The 17222-nt window shown below is 39.1% G+C and overlaps 1 protein-coding gene across 2 annotated transcripts in view; it reads left to right on the top strand.

Annotated features, from left to right (window-relative positions):
- PITPNM3 (PITPNM family member 3) overlaps positions 1-17222 on the top strand; it is a 63200-nt gene that overhangs the window by 7125 nt on the left and 38853 nt on the right. For both annotated transcript variants that reach the window (XM_027751592.2, XM_027751588.2), the window contains exons 2-4: positions 1698-1793; positions 5026-5133; positions 16224-16271. In XM_027751592.2, the coding sequence (XP_027607393.1) occupies positions 1698-1793; positions 5026-5133; positions 16224-16271 (252 nt within the window). The remainder of the gene's footprint in view (positions 1-1697; positions 1794-5025; positions 5134-16223; positions 16272-17222) is intronic.

Raw genomic sequence — 17222 nt, 5'->3', positions numbered from 1 at the left:
TCCTGTTACATTGTGCATCGAACTCCAAGGTCCCTGGAACCATGAGCTTGTTCTGGGGGGGACAGTACTTTTACTGATTTCCAGCCAGGCTAGTGGCAGTTTTTCACCAGGGAGTTGCTGTTTGTTTTGGAGTACTTTTGAAGTCTTTACAATTTTAGATTTATATTTCCTTCCTTTCCTTCCCTCCCTCCCTCCGCCTCCCACCTTCCCTCTCTTCCATCTTATGCTTTTGCAATTTTGGAATGCCTGCTCTTCCAAGCATTGACCCAAAGCAGACTTGTCTTCATTAGAAGTTCAGATAAGTGTTCTTTCTACCACTATTTTGAAGACTGTAGTGATACATTTTAGGATAGATATGTATCTGAATGGAGGGACAGCAAGGTGTTGTTTGATGAGGAATAATTCAGTGTACTGTTTCCTATGATTAGTAAAAGTTTTCAGAAATCTGCAACAGTAAGTGCAGTGGTCGGTATGCATTCTCCAGTAGCTGCCAGATACCATTGGACACATTCCCAACATGCACCGTACTCTTGTAATGAATACTGACTCCTTAATAACCAATTTTTTTTTACCCTATTAAGATACTATTAACTGATTTTTATTTTTACTCTCTTCTTGGCCAGCTAAAATCTGCTTCTTCTTACCACTCTTCACTTATATTTCTGATTAATTCAGCTATAGATGGAATAAATGAAGAACAAAAGGCTGTGGACCTAGTGGCATATTTTCCACAGAATAGTTTAGAAGGTGCATCCTCTGCTTGAGTTGCTATTTTACTAATGAGAGAAGAAGAATGCTTTTGTGGCCAGGGGCTCTGGATATTAGATTCAGATCTGATGGCATCATTTGCAGAAATGAATAAAACCAAGGGCACTGTTTAGGTGGGTAATGAGCGTCCTTTCTACAGTAGCATTGTTAGGGGTATGGTGGATTTGGTGCCTGGTTCCCCACTGATTGTGGGGAGACTTTGTTGTTAATAGAAGGAATATATTTCACTACTACTTTCTAGTGTTGGGTTGCTGTAGATGTAAGGAAAACTCGTACAGTTAGGCAAGTCCGGTTTACTAATTACAAATTAGTTTGAGTGTGATAATCCATTGGGACCATCTACACTGTCATCGCTATATCTATTACTGTACTAATTCTAAGGCAGTTTTGCCTTCCTGTCTGCTGTCAAGTGGAAGCTTCGAATGAAAGCCCCAGGCCTCCAGCACAGCAAAGTTCTCTGATGAAAACAGCTCAGTGAGTGAGAATTGAGTAGTTTGTCTGCAAATCTGTGAGCTAAATAGGATGACACTTCTTTTAGGAGTGAAATTGAATTTAAATGGAGATACTGCCATGTCCTGGGGAAATGCTGCTTCATGCCTTAGAAACAATATGCAGTTTGAGTGTTGGAATGGAACAGCCAGATGAATTCAACAGGGAAGAATTTATCTTTTGAGGTTGCTGCATTAGCTGAAAGCAATAGACTTATCTTTAACAAGAACTTGTTTTAATCGCTTTTGTTAGGTGGAAGTATTTTTGTGCCATCCTGAGAGCTCTGGCTGGGTGACTATTGAGATTAAAGTTTGTGTGATGACCAAAATGATCCTCCTGAGCCATGTACACAAACTGGTCATTAATGCGTTGGGTGGTTGTTTTTTTCTGGAGCAGAGGTGAGCGTTCTCTTGGGTTAATGTGAGTCTCTGTATTTCCAGCTGGCCCGTGCCGGTTTGGTGGCGCCCAGCGGCACATGCAGAGCGTCCTCAGGGACTCCGTGGAGAGCTCCGATGATGAATTCTTCGATGCACGAGGTCAGTGCACATTTTTGTCCTCCCCTTCCCATTTTTTTCCCCAATTTTGCAGCAAGTAACTGAGCTCCTTTGGAGGTGCACTGAGAGCGTTGTCCTCATCAGACAAAAAAACCCCATCAGATCTTCTCTTCAGAATTTGTGAATGGACCTAAATTTACAGGAGTTGGATGAGGTGCTGGGGTGCATGAGCAAGCTGCCCTGAACTGAGTCTGATGTCAGAAGCAGCAAGACTGCACCAACCCAGACCTTATGGAGTCTTTTCGGTCCAGCTCCTTCCCAGATCAGGCAGTGTATGATGTTACAACTGGAGTTCACAGTTCACTTGTTCACAGTTTCTGATGAAGGCCATGAGTGTCTGTGTTACTGATGGCCAACTTTTAAGACCAATGGCTTAGGTTTTCCATTCTGTCAAAATTTTCCCTGGGCAGACTGAGACCTCTACTTGCTCAAGGAGCGATAATCTGGGTGCTTGTGGATTTAATCACAGAATATTCTGAGTTAAAAAGGACCACAAGGATCATCAAGTCCAACTCTTAAGTGAATGGCCCATATGGGGATGTAACCCATGACCTTGGCATTATTAGCAATATGCTCTGACCAACTGAGGTACCTGCAGCACTCCTGACATCCCCTGTGAGACCCTGAATCTGGACATGCTCTGTAACACACCATCAGATTCTGCTGATGTCTAAGTGCAAAAACGTTTGCATAACTAAGATCGTCATTCAGTTTCTCCCTCTGGTGATATTTGTGGGGCAGAGAGAAAATCCCCTCCATTCCCCACATTCTGTTCCTCTTGAATGAGGCCTATTTCTGAGCAAATTAGTTTTATTTTATAGGACCACATTGGCTTCTGTCTCATTTCTGTGTGCTGATTTGGTGTCTGGAGATGCATGGTGGACTTGCGAATGGCAGTTGGTGTTTTTAAGGCAGTATTTGGCACTGAAGGTCTGCTGTCTTGAAGTGAACTTCAGTTTTCAGCATGTTGTAATTTTCTTTGTGTGTGGAATTGTTGCAAGAATGGTTGATGACCAATTCTTGTGTTTTCATGCTGACACAAGCTTGTGTGAAAATTCAGCATTATATCAGGAGCTTTTTAGTTAATTTAAAAATGTAGAGGGTGGGAGGTAGGCAGTGAAAGTCAAACAGCTTTGTGGGGGCATCAGCTTTGTGCTTTGAGTGGTTTGGAAGCTGTGCATCAACTTCACTGATAACTGACTGATTTATTTCTGCAAAGCTGAATTTGTAATATTATTTTCCTAAACAAGCTGTTTTTTCCAGAGACATAACTAATATTAATCAGATTATTACTGTGTATTATTCAAAGTACAGGTTTGGATCCAGGATGCCTTGACTTCAGTTTATCTGCCAGTGATGGTGTCTGTCTGATGGTGAACCACTTATTTTCCAATTTCCTTTTTGCCTTCTATAGTTATAAAACTTATGGCAAATTTAAACTTGAAATACAAGCTGCTCACATTTTTTATCACCATTCTCTCCAGTAGGCAACAGCCTCAATTAAACAAGAGAAGAAAACTTTTCCAAATAAAACTGAATTTGAAAACTTGGCACCAAATTTTGGCCTTTCCTAGAATGTTACAACTGTCCATTGAAATTGGGCAGGTCTAAATGACGATAGATACTGGAATAATGTTTTTTAAGAAAGTCAAATGATTTGTGTTTGGTTGATCAGATATAGCAAGATAAATCTGTTTGATCTAGTTTATTCAGGAAGTCTGGATAAATGATTTAATGGATTCTGCTGCCTCTAGAATCAGTGAAATTGATTGTGGACTTCACATTCTTTCAGAAACATGCTTGAATCATCTTGATTTACCAGAGTTAGAAATGAATACCTGGCTCTACAGGTATACTACAGCCTCTGTGCAGAGATGCAATTGTTCTTTTTAACTTAATTTGAAAGGATGTCCTGTGGTAGTTTCTTCATTTATTACCTGTATTAATATAGCATGTATTCAGTTCAGAGCCTTTTTGAAGTCTGAGATATGAGACATTCCTCAAATACTGCTTTTAATTACCTGTTTCTACATAACCAGGCTTATGGTAACTACTCCGTTGGCATAAAGGGTTCTGTATCTGAGAATCAAGAAGCAATCCACAGAAAAATAAAGAAATAAGTGACCAAAAAATGGTAAATAAATTAAAGATTTTTTTTTTTAAAAAATTGTAGGGAGGCTGAGGCACAAAAGCCTGACTACATGTTATCTGATGTCACAATGCCAGCTCGTGCCCAGCCTGAAATGAGCTCAGATCTGCTCTTCTGAGCTGGGATTTAGCAATCCATCTCTGTTTGAAGAGAGCTCTGAGCTCTGTGTGTGTGCATGCACGGGTCTGTGTTTCAGAAAATACATTGCTGAACACTGATTATTTTATCCTTGTTCTGAACCAAACAGCTGTCTTATCTGAAACAGGCTTTTAGCACAGGGATGTTCCAGCTGTCTGCACAGAGAGAGGAAAGAAATATGGATAGTATATAAGCTCATTTGTCCCTTGTAATCTTTATTGTCAGTGGGTAGGCACACAGACACTGCAGCTGGTACTCAGATGATCCTTCATTATTATGGGAATGCGAATTGTCATAGATACAAAGCTGATGTGGATGTGTAACTGAGATTTTGGGGGAGAGGCTGTGTATGGCGTATGTGTGTAGATACATATTTTATTTGCTTTTTTTAACCATAAGAATGGTGGCTTTTGGAGGCAAACCAAAAATCCCCGGTATTGTGTCATTTCTCATGAAAATTCATGCCTTGAAATCCATCTCAGTCTGTGGAAGTCTCTTTGCACTGAGAGAACCAGTCCCATTATTGAAAAGTCTTAAACTGATCTGTGTGTCCACTCTGCCCTCTGCTCTGCCTTTTGAATGTTCTTAAAATGAAAAAAAAGAAACAAAACCAACCAGCCACTCAAACACTCAAATTGATTATTATAAACTTTGTTTTTAAGTGACTGCTCAAGGTAAGAAAAAAAATTCGGTCCTCTCTTTTCCATTGTTTTCCTGCACACAATATATGAAGCATACAGGTTTGCTGTAGAGCATATGAGTAGGTAAAAAGCTTTCCTGGAGAGTCCTGCATATGGTACCCTGTTATCTATTCCCATTAGGGGCTATGCTGAGTGTTTATTTCTGTCTCAATTACTGGTTCTCACCCTGTCTTTTTTCTGTTGTTTGTCACAGCAATTTATTCTGTTCTTCTTTTTTCTCCTGCAGAAGAGATGGTGGAAGGAAAAAGTGCCATTCTTATAGGCATGAGCCAGTGGAACTCAAATGACCTTGTTGAGCAGATAGAAACAATTGGGAAGCTGGAAGAAAATCAAGGTAATGTTTATCTTGCATTACGTATTTAGAGTTAATAAGAAAATCTGACTACTGAAGCAGTTAGTTGTCAGATATTACATAAATACTCTACAGAAATGTCATTTTACAGCATTCCAATCGTTAAAAGATTTACATAGACATGTAAGTAGCATTTTAGTGCTGAGAAATGAGTTGCAAAGATCTCTTTCAGGAGGAAACTTTGATGGGCCAGGTAATAAGAATTTATTGGCTTCAGTGGGAAATCAGTGTTGGACTCAGCTCAACAACTTTGAGATAGATTACAAGACTAAAACTTATTTTTGAATGTATCCTTGTATTCAACATATGAGAAACTTGTTGTCACTGGGTTATTTTGCTCCTTAAAGTCAGCAAATTGTTTTCTGGAATTTCTGTAAGGACACCTTCATGTGTATTTACAGCCAGTTGTATGTAAATATTTATGTAACTGTGTGCCACTGAAATGAATGGGAAATGGGCACTGATACACCAGTAAGAATCTGGGACCTAGGGCAAAGACCTAAGAAGTCTTAATTGTTACTTTGGCTCCTAAATTGCCTAGTTGTTTGAAGATTAAAACTACCTTGTTGACTTCAGGAAAAAAGCCTAGCTTCTCCATCGGTGGCATGGGGCTCAGGCATAATAGTACTTGTGAATTAATCTGGCTTTTAAAAGAATTTGATGTACTTGGCCATTTTAGGAAGCTTCTCTTTATGGATTTGCTACATGTAGTCAATCCTGAAAATAGCTATGAACAGGTCTATTTTAGTGTACAGGTATATAAAAGTAATATTTATCTGAGTTACAAACTTCTTATTATCTATCATAAGAACTATGTATTTTGATAATATGTAAGTGACAGGTAGACACAATACATGCAGGTTATTTACAGTTGTTAAATAGGTAGTTGGAGAAGAAAAACTGGTCAGTTTTGCATTTGCTTTTAGCGTGATATCAAGGCTTCACTTACGTTGCTGGGTAACTTAATCAGAGATTTAGTAGCAATTTTTTAGATATAGCATAGATTACCTGTTGTAATGATGGCATTTTCTCTGCTACAGAGTAGCAAGAAAAATTAATACAGTGTTGCATCAGTTATGAGTTAGTCTTCTAAATAACTTGTCAAAACCCATCTGTCCTCATATTCTTGCAGAGATTACTTCTTCCAGAGCTGGCAAAGGTTTAGAGTCCTTTTTTTTTTCATTTTAGCACCGTTTGCATGAGGGTGATTTTGTTTGGGTTTTTTTCACGGTGCCCTTTGTGTTGGGCACTAAGGAGAGAGTTGTAACAGACTGCTTTTAAGGGTTTCTGCTGTTCCAACACAAGGGTGATGAAAGGATCATTGTTTGCATTATGCAGTTGAATATCTGCAGAAAAGAGAATGTGAGACCTGGGGTTGCATGGGAGATCTGTGCAAAAACAAATGAAGCAGTCCTCTGAGTTACACTCCATTCCTTCTCCTACACAGGGTTTCTGTTTTCATTTAAGCTAATTCTCTGTGATATTTTGCAAAAGAAAGAATTTTCATCGTTTTTTTTCCTTTGTTTCATTTCTGTTCACACACACTTGTTAAAAACTTTGAAACCAGTGTACCTGACCCAAAGCAACTGATGAACTGACCTGTGCGAAGATATATTTACATTCTCATGCTGCAAGTGGCTTTTGGGTTACAGTTCATTGTGCTGAGTTGGACTGTTCTTAATAGAAACATCAGGCAAGGACTGAAGTTGGTGAGAACTGGGCTAGCACAAGTCTGAGCCAATGTTACATATACTGTATCTTGTTAAGCCAGAATGTGATTTCACTGTTTCAGCAATGCAAAAGAAAGTGGAGTTCTGGATGTAATATGCACTCACATTTAGAATCTTCACTGCTGCACCTCTGCTAAATACATCAGATTTCTAAATAGGCAAGGCAATGCATTTCCTTCTGTCCTCTACCACCTTATACTTACAGATTCAGTCCTGTTGATTAGCTACATACTGGTTTATTCCCTCCCTCATACACATGCTCATTTGTCTCTTCACAGAATTATCTGACAAATACTGATCAGTCATATCACACTGTTGTTAGTGCAGATAATTGTACCGTGCTTTTGTTATAGCTTAACAAGACTGAATAGTGTTACTGATTAGCAATTTTAAAAAAGTCTGTGATTAGCAACATCATATACAAACAAAAAAGGCAAAGAGGGAAGGAGGAGGACATTGGAAGGAAGACTGTCTTCTGTACCACAGTAAAAAGCTATTTTAGCCTTAGCCCAGTTGTTTATTGTAAAAACCTAAAAGTTCAGCTAAAGCTGGATTCTCTTTTTGGTTTCTTTTCCAAGGGTACTTCACTTGTTCAATGAAAAGATGTGAAGAGTATGGTTTGCAGATTCAGGGAAACTCCGTCCCCATCTGGATTTACTTGGGGCTCTCAGAGAATGATGAGTTCATTGGTGTTGGTTCCAGAGAGCTTTGGTACAATTCAGCCAGTCTCTAGGGCCAGTGATTTTGCTACGTGCCCATGCAGAGAGCAGAGCACTGGTTCTTTTTCATGGTTTGATAAGTTGATTAATAAAGCACATTATTATGGACTCTTTCAACAAGTGAAGATGTATGAGAAGATGGAGTATGCTCTGGGCAGAGCCAAATACCCACTGGATGCTTTTTATTTAAGTAATGCTACTGTTCCAGTGTGAGGCAGAGAAGATCTTCAGGAACTTTATAAATTATAAGTATGTAATTTAGTTCGATGATTGATTCTCAGTAAGTACAACTGAGAGCGCTTGTCCAGTGCAACCTTTCTTATCAGAGGTAGAAATAAGTATTTGGGAGCAAACTGGCAGCAGAATGTAAATTTATTGAGTTTTCACTTCAGCAAATAACAAACAGCAATCAAGCTGAATTAAAAATTTGTACAGCTGCATAAATTATGTTGATGCAGATGCCTTCTTTGTTGTAGAACAAAAGCTTTTTTACACATCATAGCCATGCATTTAAATTCACTCCTAATGCAAAGTATCTGTCCATTACATTAAGGAAAATTGCATGTACTAAGCACTAGGGACAAATTCAGCCTGCTGGATTTCAGTGCTTTGCATATCCTCCAGCTATCTTGAGATCATATCCTTATTTTAAATATATATTTTTAGTGTTTGTGAGGTTGAAGGTGTTGGTTTGTTTCTGTACTCCTGACAAAAGCAGCTGGCATTTTCTGGATCGTGCCATAGAGAAAGCTGCTGTGCATAAGTTTGTGCAAGCTACATTGCGACTCCAGACCTCTTTTTTTTTTTTACCTGATCTGATAAAATACACAAGCTTTAAGGGTTTTCTTGTGCTGAGTTTCTCGTCTGTGGCTGCCTGGTTTTCTGCCTGTCTTCAGTGAGCCAACAACTATTGCTGGACAGCTCCAATTCTTGGCCATTTTACCAGAAACGTTGGGACAAGCTATATTTCATTACAGTTGCTGAATATAATTTCATTACAGTTGTTAAGTTTGCAAAACCAAGATTTCAGAATTTAGCAAATGCCAAGCTTGAGATCTTAATGCAATCTTTATCAATCTCCTTTGTCTATTTGCCCCAACACACTGGTTTTGATTACTCAGTAGTGTGATAGGAATGGATCGTGTATGTGACGGGTTTGCTTACTGTCCTTGACGTGTAGAAAGAGAGGTTTTGTCTTTAGCAATGGAGAAATCCTGAATGAAAGTTTGTCTGGCAGTGAATAGAAAGTACTTGTACATCTTTCTTGTCTGTGAAGAGTTTTTTCCTACGAAAGCTTCCCTTAAAAAATTTAGAGAGATATGAAGATGATCTTCAGGAAAATGGATGTGTGAGGAGGAAGGTTGAAGTGGTTTGTTTTAGATTAAGTATTAAAATTACAGTAGCAGGATATTTGCAGTAATATGAATTTGTGGGGTAGTTGAGGGAAAATAGGTAATTGGCATGGTTTTGTTTGGTTTTTATTTCTTCTAAGGAAAAGAAATTTGCATCTTTGTGACAGAACTAGATAATATCTGAAAATTGGTGTGTGCAATTTCTGATATTTTTGACTGTGTATTCTTGCTCAACTTGTGGTTCACAGGAGCACATAATTTCTGTCTTTCACCAGAAGATGTACTTAATCATAGAATGATTAGAGTTGGAAGGGACCTTAAAGCCCATTCTCCTTGGCCCTCCTTTTGTTACTGTTGAATTTGTAGAAAGCATTTTTTGTTGTCTTTTACAGCAGTAGCCAAACTAAGTTCTAGTTGGGCTTTGGCCCTTCCAATTTTCTCCATGCATAACCTCACAACAGCCTTGTAGTCCTCCCGAGTTGCTTGCCCCTTCTTCCAAGGTGATGTGCTCTCCTTTTTGCTCTAAGTTCAAGCCAAAGCTCTTTGATCAACTGGACTGGTTGTCTTCCCTGCCGGCATGGCCTGCCTTTTCCAAAATATAAACATTATGAAAACCCCCACATGCACACACAAAAAAAGTGAAATGGGCAACCCCCCAGTGAATCTTGACTGTTTCTTTGGTTTGAAACTTAATTTGTTAAAAAAAAGGAGGAGGTATGCGGTATTTTTGTAGAAAATAATGTAAACAAGCAAGCAAACAAATAACAATGTAATGCTGTAATACCCTTGCCACAAATGATGACTATTGATTTAATACACACTAATTAAATTTCAAGAGCCATTAGTCATTTTTGCAGCAATATGCTACTATTTTACTCTGCAAGTTCAGCTAATTGAATTAAAATGTTTCAAATGAGGATGAATTCTCAGGTAGGCAATTGACAAAATGCAATTTGATTTTTCGGTGTTTAAAACATAACTGACTGTAAAATGTATGTGAAATTCACTTTTCCTGTGCTTCGTATGCCACACATACAGACTGATGGATTGCTTTACTGGTAACCAGCACAATAGATGGACATGATCAGCTTTCACAACTGGAAATTTTCATATGAGGTGAGTGAAAGGCCTTTCTTGGTCCCATTGCACAAGACTAGGTTACACAGATCTTTTCATCTTTTAATGAATCGACTGTCTATGTGGAAAATAGTGCTAATGATAGTATTACTTTCTTTCTGGGACTCATTTGAATTGTTGATTTAGATTAAACTTTTATTCTTCACATCCACCCCATTACAGGATAGTGGTTTGAAGCTGGGAGGTGCTTACTGTTGGGCAAGTTGTGTTGAGTCTGTGTATGAAAATCTGCAGTTCCTGCCCTTTCTGTACCTCCTGGGACTGAGCTATTCAATTTCTACTGATTATTTTTTTTAAATGAGAAGTTTTGTGTTACACAGTAGACCATAAAATGCTGTTGAATTTGTCGCATGCACTATGACTCCCCACCATTTCAGCTATTCTTTGTAACTCCCCTTTAAAAAAATACTTCCTGAGATTTTAAGTACAGCAGGTGCATAGCTGAATGATGATTTTTTTTTGCAGTCTGATATATCTTTTGGATCTCATCTTTCCCATATAGTTAAGGGGGAATAAAAGGCTGATTTATATGTGAAGCAGCCTGTTTTTGAGAGGTGTCAGGGGCAATTTCCTGTTGATTCCCTCAACTGCTCTGTCTGTTCTCCTGTCATGATATCCAGAAGGCACTGAACAGAACTGGAAGACTAGAATAACATTTTTGGTTAAGGTTAAGATTAAGTTTAATATACATCTGTAGAGTAAGCTAATTTAAATAAAATTGTAGAATATCTCAAGTTGGAAGGGACCCATAAGGATCAAGTCCAACTCCCTGCTCCTCACAGGACTGCCTTAAACTAAACCATATGACTAGGTGGCAGGGGGTTGGAACTCGATGATCTTCAAGGTCCCTTCCAAACCAACCCATTCTGTGATTCTATTGTTCTGTGACTAAGAGCACCATACAGTTATACTATTATATTTCACACTAATTTGAAACAAGCATTATTACAGCAATTTTATGCTTCCAGGAAATGTGTAGCAGACATCCTGTGATTGCAGCACTTTTTGACACCAGTACGTTGTGATCCTTGGCAAAGACTACTGTAAAGAGTTACCCTACTGAATAAACTGGACTTACAGCAGTAAAAGGGAAAGCAGAGTCTATCCTAGTAGCTTTTAGCAGAGACTTACTTCACAGAAGGGTTGATCAGCCATTGTCTGCTTCCACACTGTACACTGGGCACCCTTTGGTGCTGACATTGCATTTCCAAAGCCTTAGGATTCACAATAGCTTTTGTTGATCTACTTGGAATTCATGTTTTCTGTTGTCTTGTGTGCAGAAGGCTGCTATAAAGACTTAAGCTGATGACAGTGATTCTCCTTCTGTTTTGAGAGAGTTTGGTTTGGTTTTGAGTGGACTGAGCACAAGGACCAGCTTTTCAGAGTGCACTAAGCTCCCAAAAATTGTCCTGGGCATTCCAGAGCATTAAGGAGGTACGAAAATGTGTTTGTGCTTGTCCCAGATCTCTTGAACCTCTGGTTAGGCTAAAGTAATGCACAAGGTAAGACAATACCAGTCAGAAGGGTAGGATACACTGACAGCTGCTGCAAAGATTTACTCTGGTCTCACCCTGTAGTGGAAGGTGGAGGAAAGCAAAGGAGAAAGTAATTGCTCTTTTATTGTTTTTTAGGGCATAAACAGTTTTTAATTTGGCTATGTAACAGTATTGCTTTATCTTTCCATCAAATTAAGAGTCTGTCCAGTCATCTGTTATGAGAAACATTGATGTGAGAGAGAAGTAATTAATCAACTTCAAGCGATCTGTCTTCATCAGACATTTAACTAGGTTGTTGTAAAATACGTACAAATCCTAAGTGTAAGAGGAAAGTTTAGCTACATCACTCTTCAAGTTGATGTTTTTGTGGAAGGGGAAAGACTTTGTAGTCTGAAAACCATCTATTGTTTTTTGTGAAATGAAGTTAATCTCGTTTTAAGTAAACAATAAGGGTCGTACAGTGTTTAAATATGTACATAAGGTGCTTGGTTAGGAATAAAGCAGAGCCTGCAGCTCCCTGTTCAACGGTTACATGCACTTTTGGCAAGGAAAACTGCTTAGGTGCTAGCAATCAGCCCTGAGTTAACTGCAAAGTATGGCAGGAATGCAGCTGCTAAGGTAATTTTTTTCAGGAAAGATTGGATTTTTTCTCTCGTTATCCTTCCTTGTATAATTTGTATATTTGCGTGATCTTCCTTTACAATAATGTCAGATATGTATGTTTCTTCCTCAATTATTTCCTGTGTATAAAATGATTCACTATAATTCTATGCGAGTCTTGTTTTGTTCAATTTTGTAATTCTAATGTTTAAAATAAAAGTTAATTTTTTTATTAGATCAAGGGAATACAGAGAAAATATTTCAGCTATGCCAACTTGACTGTGAATTAGCATTCTCCACTTAAATGGGAATGGTTAATTTTTTGCATTACATGGTTTAGACTTTTTGTTAAGATACTTGTCAGTTGTAATGTGGATACTAACCCACAGTATCTGAAATTACGAGCTATGTTGAGTTGGATCCATTAAACTCCCACAGGAAACCAGGGTTTCTGTGTAAGACTGGTGCAGGCTGAGGTGTCTTTGAATTGTTCATCTGGTCTCATTTTTCACTGGCTCACTGATTCAGTCCCCTTTGGTACACCTGCCATGTGTCTCAGAGGTTCTACAACATTTATGCAATGGTCAAAACACTCAGTATAACACAAAAACCTCTATACCCTCATGACTGCTAGTAGTGAGTTTTACCTTCTACTAGTGGTTCTCCTTCTCTCTCTTTCTCTCTCCTCTGAGGGCTGCCTTGCCTAATTTTGTCCACTGTGAATGTTCTGTGTAAACAAACTGCTCTCTTCCTTCCCCCCAGCAGCATGTGATTTACCTCTCCTTGTCATGCCCTCCTGGACTCATATAATTAATTAAAGGGTGGTTTTACATAACTGACTGTAGTGTTTATGCTGCTATTAAGTTTATTGCAATAGCATCTGCTGCCTATTAATGTGAAGAATGGCAAACAGAATATTTGGCTTAGTGGATAGTGAAAGGGAAGGATGAAAACTACAATAGTCATCAGCATTCCAAAACACATCAGATGACTCTTACAGAGAACAGATTTTACTTCTAGCAGCAGGTTTTAGAGAGAAGCGGTGGATTGGATTTCTGCAAATTATCACTGCTAGCAGTTTATAGTAGGGCAGGTTACCAGTGTTGTGCAACTGCCATAATTTAATTTTCTGATGCTGTATGTTCTAGAATACAGCTCAGCAATTGTATGCAGAGTGGAGGAAGCTTAAACTGGCTGCTGAGATATTTTTTAGCTGAGGGCTGAGTCCTACTGCAGAGAGCATTGCTTTCCTTGCAGTCCCTCCCTTTTCCTTTTTCAGTCTGCATTAAGATCCAGTCCAATGGTGAAATCAGCATGTGTTCTTGCATCAGTTTCTTTGGGCCTAGAGTTTCCCTGGCTGCCATTCTCATCCAGAGGGTCATGCCATCTGTAGGTATATTGCCTCCTTTCCTCTCTCTTTATTTTCCCAAGTTTGACATAACTGTCCACACACCAGTTTTAAATTTGCCAGGCATTTTAAAAAAAAATTACCAAACCAGATTTTTCTATTCAGAAGTTAATTTTTATAGTATTCTTGCTGAGGCAAGAATGTTCTAAAGTGGAGCATGAACGTTGTTTGTTCCAGTGGTCTGGTTATGTTGTTACATGAATTCAGATGATTAGAAGACAGAAAATTGTGTGCCATAAAGCCTGTTGGCACTCTTGTAACCAGTACTGCAAGACTGAATGTGTGGGGAAAAAGAAAAGAATAATCCCCTGGATACCTCCCTGGTGCTGAGGTACACAACTGTTCTGCTGTGCTGGCCTCTGACACTGATCCCATTATCGATGTAATCCCAGGCAAGAGCAAAATGAGAGACAAGAGTTGTACAAAATGCCCTCTGACATCTCAGGAGCACAGCTACATGAATGAGAAATGGCTACAGGTCTGCAAATCTACATGTATGTGTAATGGCAATGTACCATAGCATGACACTAAAGGTAACTTTGTGAATCTTATTTTTACCTACAGTTGCTTTCTCTGGTGAGTAGATACGTTCATTTCTACTGGTGTTAGCAATCCTTTGTGGGAAAGCAAAGTGGCTTCTATTCTGGTTTCAACGTTGCCCAAAAAACTGCTTGCTAATTTTGTTTTAAGTAGCATACAAATAGAGTGATTGCAGATCATCTTTCAATTCCAGGGCAGAGAAGTGACTTTTTTTTCAGAATCTGTTAAATCTACTGTGAGATGAAAAATGTGGAACAGGCACAGTAAGATGTACTGAAAGGCTTAAATACATGTTAAATAAATGTACATGTTAAAAATGTACATGCAAAGTTGAAATTTGTTAGTAAGGCTTTAAAAAAAAGACACTGTTTCTTAAACCTACCAAATAAAAATGAGGTTTAGTTCTGTAGTGGAAGTGTCTTCACCTTCTGTCTGTTCTTTTGAGAAGGAGAGTTCCTGTCTGCACAACCATTCAGAGCTGCCATGGAAAGGAGTTTTCTTCGTGAAACACATTGTTTTCCATGTTGTAATTAGTGTAAGTGTGTATACAAGCACTTCAGAAGGCTGGTCTGTGCTCTTGTCATGGAGACCCAGTTTTTGCTTTTAGCTCTCACATTCCTGAGAGTTTCACACATTCATCCCAAGGCGCAGTGACTGATGGCTGCTTTGCCTCAGCAATGACTGTCTCTGTGAGCTGTTGCAGTTAATATTTCTTCCCTAATAAGTTGAAAGCAGGTAACAGTTGTGACCCAAGCTCTTTGTCAGAACAAGAGTCTGTGAATTGTCCTGGTGAGGAACTGAAAAGGAAAGAGACGGTATGTGAAATTTGGAAAGTAGCTAACTCAAATAATTTTTGTTCTTCAAAAGTGAAGTACAGTAGTGTACTGCAAGTACTGCTTGCACAAAGAATGGACAAAAGCAGATTTCTTTGCTGTATATTGAAAGCCTGCCATTTTTTCTTTTCTTTTTACTCTCTTGGAAACCAAGTCAATTTGATAGCTGGGGCATCTGAAGAAAAAGAGAATAGTTTCAGAGTTCTTATTCTGTACTGCTGCGTCCATCAGAGGAGTAAAACATTATTGTTAGTTTTTATATATTAACCCTAGTTGCATTTAGTGTGACAGCATTTTTAATTCATGAGATGAGGAACAACGCTTACAAGTTCTTTAGTCTTCTTAAGGCACTGGGCAGAAGCTTTCATTTGAACACATGAAAATCAGTGGGCAGGCGATGGCAGGACGTGCGCTGTTTTATTCCCCTATCCTGAGGTGCCACCAGCTTCCCTGGTGCTTGTCATTTGCAGTCTGTTCTATGTTGCCAAACCACGTAACAGAACATGGTCTCTGCTGTTGAGTCAGCTGTGCCCCAGCAGCTGATGCTGTGTCTGTGCATATACTCAAGGGGTAGGTAGGCTCCAGGAAAAAATGTTGCTGGGCCTCTGAAGAAGGAATCTAGAGAAGGGATTGAGAGACCTGTGTTCCCATCCCAACTCTGATGATAGATGTAGGCTGATGTGATGCCTTTTTGCTTTGGTTTCTCTTGTGGTGGAATGATGGCAAAGATGTTTACCCTCCATGGTAGAAGTGGCTGGAGTGCTGTAGGAGGACTTTATCTACAGAAAGAACCTTTATTCCCATGTTCTTGTGTCTCGGTATGTTAGGTTTTTGTATTTAGATCTGAGAAAATCCCTTTGTACTTGCAACTTTCTTTGGATGGGTGGACTGTGGGAGGGAATGGAAGGACAGAAACATTCTTTAAAAAGCTGCTAATTAAATATTTGGAATAGGAATCTGTTTTGTATTGCTAGGTAAGTTATGCCATTTCTTGGTTAGAGATTCAGTGGCTAATGCTGCAGGTTATCAAATAGATTGAATATAAAGGGTAAAATCTAGCTTCAAGGCTAACCACTTTGAACAGATTACAGCAGTTGTCAGGGGTGTCATATGCTGAACTATTCCCACTGAAGCCAATAGGGGTTATGGAAATCACCATAGTGGTCAGTTGCAAAATATTTACTGCAACACAGTAGAAAAAGTAAAGAGTTCATGTAAAGTGATTTTAGTTTACATTGTGGTTTCTTCCTTTTGCAGGTGAAGAGTCTGCGTTTTGCTCATCTGGCTTTCTGCAGGAAAAACAATGTGAGTTGAAGGTGTTCTCATTTTTCTTTGTACCGAGGCTGTTCAGTAACTAGAGATAGTAATAGAGTAGACTTGTTAACCAAGTGATCTGTTACCTTGAGAAGAAAAATGCATGTGGAGGGACTAGGATTCTTTTAAGTTTTATTTTAAATTTAATTATTTTCAATATGGATTATGAAAATGTACCAAAAAAGTGCCTCTGACATTATTTAGCACATTAGTACCTTATAGTATTGGCTGGAGTGGCAGAAGTAGAGCACTGGAGGGCGAAGCTGCTGTTGTACACAATAGCTCATACAGGACAGTACAACATGGCTGGATTTGGAGTGTAGGAGCCTTCAGTGCTTTGTTCTCTGGACTTCTTTCTCCTGTCTCTGCTTAAGGAGGTGCAAGAAGTGTTGCTGTTAAAATTTCTGAGTGCTATAGGAGTAAAAAGTAGTGCCAAGCCTGGTGTTGCTAGGGTTCCTTTGCTACTGGTGACAAGCTTCAGGGAGTCTGTTTACATGTGGCTCTGCTGTTGGTCTTTCTGTGCTTTTGCATTGCTTGCTAAAGAGCAGGAATTGACTTACAGAAATGCATGGTGTTAATGTTCATCACAGTTCTCTCTTGGAACAATTGTCTATTGCCTTCCTGGAGTTCAGTCTGTTCTTTATTCCTGCAGCTGTGTTTATAAGCACATGCTGTCACTCTGTGCCAACCCCTTCCCTTTTGGAAATCGTATTTTTCCCATCTGGCTTGGTCTGATAAGTGGAGCTGGGGAGCACTTGGAGTTAAGATCCTTGGCTAACCCTGTGTGTTTCTTCTTCTCCAGTGCTCTGTAGTAGTCATGTACAAGATCTGGTAGTGTATGTGTGTAAGACTCATTCAGTGAAGAAGTCATGGAAGTTAACATAGGCACCATCTTATGTTGTGGCTTCCAGAGCAGGATTGGGCTCAGTGACACGTGCCATT

This window comes from Pipra filicauda, unplaced genomic scaffold, assembly GCF_003945595.2.
Source record: "Pipra filicauda isolate LSUMZ 115617 unplaced genomic scaffold, ASM394559v2 scaffold120_size2142806_pilon, whole genome shotgun sequence".
In the NCBI taxonomy this organism is placed as follows: Eukaryota; Metazoa; Chordata; class Aves; order Passeriformes; family Pipridae; genus Pipra; species Pipra filicauda.
This window is presented reverse-complemented; position numbering and strand designations above follow the sequence as displayed.